Here is a 5,793-nt window from a genome sequence, read left to right as displayed (position 1 = left end):
TTCTGAATTAAACACTAAGTTAATCTGATTGATTCGTGGTTATTTGCTTGATCAAATCATTTCTGTGTTCAATTTCAATTCATTTTTGATACTTTCTTAGATTTCAAACTAACGAACTTTCTTTAAAATTCGTGGTCAAAAGTGCTGTGGAGAAATTAGAGTTGATTTTCTGTAATTATAAGTTGCGCTTAGCTTGTACCATATTGTTCCCATGATATTACATATTAATTAAATTAATAATTACATATTATTAAATTATATATTAAGTATGTAAACAAATTAATAAACGAAGAAGGTGATCTCCGAATTATTTGTGGTCTTTTTTTTTTAAGAATGTATATATCATAAGAGCTTTTTTAAAGTCTCTGCAATTTTTCTATAGGATGCACCACCCATGCTAACAGAAGTTATTATATGGTTGGAACCAATTAACAAAGATCTTCACATATAATGCACTTGCCAATTTTTCAATTGCAAAAAGGCCGCGAAAATTCCATCCCTGTTAATAAGTCATAATCTCATTCAATTCAGCTACAAATCCGATCCCATCAGCATCAAGATCTGGCATACTGGCAACGTTGCTGATTATTTCGCATTTCACAGACGTTACGTTTTGAACATAATGACCGCCACCGAATATAAACAATGAATAAAATAGTAGTTTTTGACCAAAAAAAGCCATTTTTTTCAGGAAAAGCTTGAAATGTGATTAATCAATCATTTCTAACGGGAATCAGTTGATAAAATACAAGAAAACTATCTATTAATGTGGATAACCTCACCTTCATTAGGCCAAGTTTACAATTTAAAAAAAAAAAAAACTAGCAGGATTGAGGAATTTATGTCACCGGATTCGTGATTTAGGACCCAAAATTAGTAAGTAAGCAAAATTTCATCACTTTTGAATCATGATTAAAATTAATTCTATATAGTAAACAAAAAAGTGTTTCTTTTGACCTCAAGAATCTTCGGTTAAAATATATGTACAAGTCAAAGACTCACCCTGTATATATTTGTTGAATCAATTTTCGGGATATTCTGTGTAGAAATGAATGACATTTTGATGGTGTGTTTATTTCAACGTTTCAAATACAATAACATGTGTCTTTATCAAGAAATTTAAATTCGTGGTCAAGAGCGCTGTGGAGAAATTAGCGTTGATTTTTTGTGATTAAGTAACGCTTAGCTTGTACCTAATAAGATACAAACCTAACCTAACGTAAGGTTAGATTTTTTTATTATTATAATAATAAAAAATATAATTCCCAACACATTTCCCAAATTCGAAGTATGTAAACAAATGTTAGTAATATGGTACAAGATAAGAGCTACTTGCAATCACAGAAAATCTACTCTAAATTCTTCACAGCACTCTTAACCATGAATTTAAATGAACGCTCGTTATATAGAAAGTCTATATCATTTTGATTCTTTTCAAAATAAATTACTTTTTGCTAAAACTAAATTAATCTTCTTCCTCAGATTCTGAGTTTTCAGATTCAGAAGAACTTTCTTCTTCTTCAGAATCAGAACCAACCCACGATAATTCTGAATTTTTATCTTCTATAATAGTTTTCCATTCATTGCACTTTTTGATGTCAATTGAGTAAAAGTCATTCAATGTTATTTGTTTTTCACCTTGTTCGAACATACCCCCATATAAATATAGAATTCCTTTTTTGATTGCTAGGCCGCAATTGATTCTTGGGCATGGCTGGAATATTGATACTTTTTCATCTTGGACTTTAGTTGCAGATGACTGTACTGCAGGTCCTACAGTCACTGTAAAAACTCCATCATTGGATACCTTTTGGGATGCAGTAATTTCTGATGTCATATCAACATGTTCATCTGAAATAATTAATAGATTGATACAAGTAAAAAGCTTAATACATGAAACACAAAAATTGAACCATTTGAAAATAGAATTGATATTGGGTCATTTGGCAGGTAAACCTATATTAATTTCCATACTTCTAACAGTAGACAATCCAACACAATTTTGAGAAGAAAAACTCATAAATACTTATAAAAGTTTATTTCTTAATGAATATTTATTAATTATGCTAATATGTATGATAATTTCTCCTTTTCGATTATTTGGATTTTGGATCATCTGAATGCCTAACAATAATTGTTCCGGATAATGGGGTTCCTACTGTATACAGAAACTGGGCTAGGATTTCTGTAATTATTATCAATTGGTAATATTAACAATCCGTTCCCCTCTCTTCTCCCAATCATTAGTCAATATGATAGGGGAAAGGAAGTAGTACTGATATTGGTGTAAACAATCAGAAATAAATAATAGGATCCCAGATTTGGCTTTAGTGATTTTTTAAAATTTTTCATTAATTAAAACACCAATATGCATTCCTACTACACACAAATCACTTACCAATATTATCTTCAAATTTTGGCTTGGTTTTGCCTCTAGTTGGTTGCATTATTTTCCACTGCATTTTATCAGTATCTAACAAACAACAATCATTAAAAAATTTGCTATCCAAGTCCTCTTCGTCATCTTCAACATCAAATACTCCACCATAACAATATGCAGTAGAATTACTTGAAGTCATTGTGGCAGACATACTACATCTTGGTGAAATGTAATTTCCACTTAATTTTTTATGGACCCATTTCCACTTTTCCCCTGTACTATCGTTTTCTGAAAATGATTTCATGTCAAATGATTTTGTCATATACCATATACACAATATTAATGAAGTTTTAATGTTCATTTATTCAGGTTTTCAAATAAAAAAATCCTGCAATGTTCAAAATATCTGATACTGTTCATACTTCAAAAATTATTGACAATGAAATTTCAGAGATACTGTGGTTCTAACACAGTCATTTCCTTTGTATTCAATATGAGCAACACAAATGAACTAAGTATAATTAAGCTATTAACAAGTTCATGTATCCCTAAAAAGTGCCTTAAAGTTAGTGCGGCACCAAAAAGATAGTTGGATTACTCCAGTGCAAAATTGAATATCCTCTAGTCCCTGTGGGGCACAGGACACCAGAGGCATGTGTGGTTGAGTCTTTAGGTAGATTACTACTTCTTAAATGTTTTCCAACATTCGGTACATTGAATATTTAGCTGGTTGGTTAGATGGAGCTCAAAAGAAATTTTACATTTGTATTCTCGGGTGCATGTGCCACTCTGTGATTATGGACTGTAACATCTGCCGCACGTAATTTGAATGGGCAAAATCTATAATCGCAGTAAGCCTGTTGAAAGAAATCTTCAAACAGTTTAAAATTTTTTAGTTTATTCAAATTCTTTTAAATACTTAAATAGGATATCCAATTCAATATGATAATATATTAAAATGTATTATTCTAATTTACTAATCTTATGTATTGAAAGTACATCACGAAAAATAATTAAAAATTATTTGTTACTTACTATCAGGTTGTAACAAAAATGCATCTGAATGAACAATTCCTTTATCAACATCCTTTTTGATATTCTCTTTACTATATCCTCCATAAATTAATATTCGACCATCTTGAGTAGGAAGCATGACACAACCAGACCTAGGAGATGGAGCAAGACCACTAACTTCTAATTTTTTCCATTCATATTTTTCCAAATCAAAGGTGAATACATCATTGAAGTACTTGAATGATCTTAAATTATCATGAAAACCACCAAATACAAATAATTTTTTTTTTTGTAAGACCATTCTATGTCCACTTCTAGCACTAGGACCATTGGCTGCAGTTATTTTTTCCCACTTTTTCTCTGCAATATAGTATACCCACAAATCTTGGTAATGATAAAATTGAGATTGTGAAAGACTGGTGAATTCACCACCGAAAACCCATAATTGACCACCATTTGCAGATGTTGCAACCATCTGATGACCACATCTTGATGGAGGTGCACCAGGAACTTTAACAATGTTCCAGGAATTATTAGCAATATTGTAAAATATTAGGTCGTTATATAAAATTGTCTGCAATAAAGAAATTTTAATACATTTTGATGTTCATAAAAGTGTACTTTTTTTGGAAACCTACCTTTTGTCCATCAAAAAATTCTCCCCCAAACATACACAGTTGATCCTTGTCTGGGTGTGCGATTAAAGTGAAATTTAATCTCCTGGTAGGAGGATCAATAGTTTTTTCAATTACTTTCTGCCTTTTCATCTCTTCTTTTTCAATTTGGGCTACAACATTTTCTATATCATCCTGTCAACAAAAATAAATTAAGGTTAAAGAACAAAATTAATGAATTAGGTAATTGTTGATTTACCTCTCCTGTAAGTTTAAGTGCCTTTTTCATTTTGTTTGACAACTTCTTCTCTGTTTTTAGAGCAGTTTTTTCTGCACCTTTGCCCTTTTTCTTATCTTTGGCTTTCTTACCCATTTTCAAAATATAAAATAGAATAATTAAAACAAGTCAACTTTGAAGAACACCTTGTCTTGTCTCGCAGCGTCTTGGACTCGTCTTGAAGGACACCTCTTCTGTTTTTGAACACAAACTTCAATGTTTTTATTTATAGAATTTGAGGTTTAAGTTTAAGGGGCTTACGAAAAGGTTAAGTAAAATCATAGAATCTGGTGAAACTTTTCTTTTTTTTATAAACTATTATTGAAGCCTGAAGCTTTAGAGCATTAAATATTTGTATGTCAACATAGAACTTGTTGATTAGTTTTTTACTCATAGTAGTTTTAAGAAAAAAAAGAGAGTTGAGTTATATTGATTGAATAAATCAGTCGCAAAAACGAGTTCGTAATTTTATTATTTCTGTTTATTATACTTCAACATGGCAGCAGAGCGTGGTTTGTAGATTATAGAACAGAAGTCTACATCTGGAAAAATAAAATAATAAAAAGTTCCGTAAAATGTATTTTTGACAGAAATTATTTCTCCTTCAATAAGAAGTAAAAAAGTATTTTGGTGGAGTAAAAAATGGATGCCAGCAAAGTACAGATAGCCTTACTAGAGGCAAAAGAAAATTGGTCGACTTGGAAGTACAAGATTGGTATTTTACTGAGGTCAGTGAAAGGAGGATTGGAAGTTTTAGAGGGCAAACTTCAAGCTCCTGAACCCTTGGAAGAAAATGATGAATATTAAGGGTTTTATTTTATATTAATTGGGTTTTTAGTCAATAAATCCTCCAACTTCATAGAACGATAAACTTAAACTTTATTATTTTCTCAATAGTTATTTTTTACATGGGACTGACTTTTACATACATCGAAATTAAGATGCCTGGGTACAGATTCATAAAGATCCCTAGGGAGCTAGGGAGAAGGAGCCACGCCCACTCTGCTCAAGCCCCCGGTATAGATGCAAAATTACCATAATTTGTTCAATTGTTGATATTTAGATGTATTTTTCATTTTAAACATAAATTTTGATTCAATCGTCATATTCTAATCAATTAAAAACTATTTTATGATAGGCAACTTTTGATACAACCTACAACGTTGTCGGTTCTTAGACGAAAAAAATTGACTTCAAATCCGCTGCCTTGGACCCAGCGGTTTTCATTGCGATACAAACTTGGCAACGCTGTGACATAAACGACATTCTCTGTGACAAATGTCAAAGATGCACACGTGGGGTGTCTCTTCAAAATTCGATTATTGGTGTTATTATAATTTATAATTAGCTCATTTTACTGCTTATGTTAAATACAGTAAGTTTATATATATCACTCATGGTTTATTATGGAAAATCGAAATAAATGTATTGAATTGAAAAATAGATCCAATGTAATATGTACATTTGGCAATGGTGGAATTTTTGTATGACAGTAAAAGTGACCTCGA

At 31.1% G+C, this 5,793-nt stretch overlaps 1 protein-coding gene across 1 annotated transcript; it reads right to left on the bottom strand.

Annotated features, from left to right (window-relative positions):
• Positions 1–1,053: 1,053 nt before the first annotated feature.
• On the bottom strand, positions 1,054–4,638 carry LOC123672389 (kelch domain-containing protein 4). The gene is made up of 5 exons (XM_045606489.1): positions 4,268–4,638; positions 4,033–4,203; positions 3,416–3,968; positions 2,399–2,668; positions 1,054–1,851 (listed from the first exon to the last, which is right to left on the bottom strand). Exons 1-5 carry the CDS (start codon positions 4,379–4,381, stop codon positions 1,466–1,468), a joined length of 1,494 nt encoding a protein of 497 aa, XP_045462445.1. The 5' UTR covers positions 4,382–4,638; the 3' UTR covers positions 1,054–1,465.
• Positions 4,639–5,793: the final 1,155 nt, after the last annotated feature.

The sequence above is a fragment of the Harmonia axyridis genome, chromosome 2 (assembly GCF_914767665.1).
Source record: "Harmonia axyridis chromosome 2, icHarAxyr1.1, whole genome shotgun sequence".
Taxonomy (NCBI): Eukaryota; Metazoa; Arthropoda; class Insecta; order Coleoptera; family Coccinellidae; genus Harmonia; species Harmonia axyridis.
Note: the sequence above shows the minus strand (reverse complement) of the source record. Positions and strands in the feature narration are given on the sequence as shown.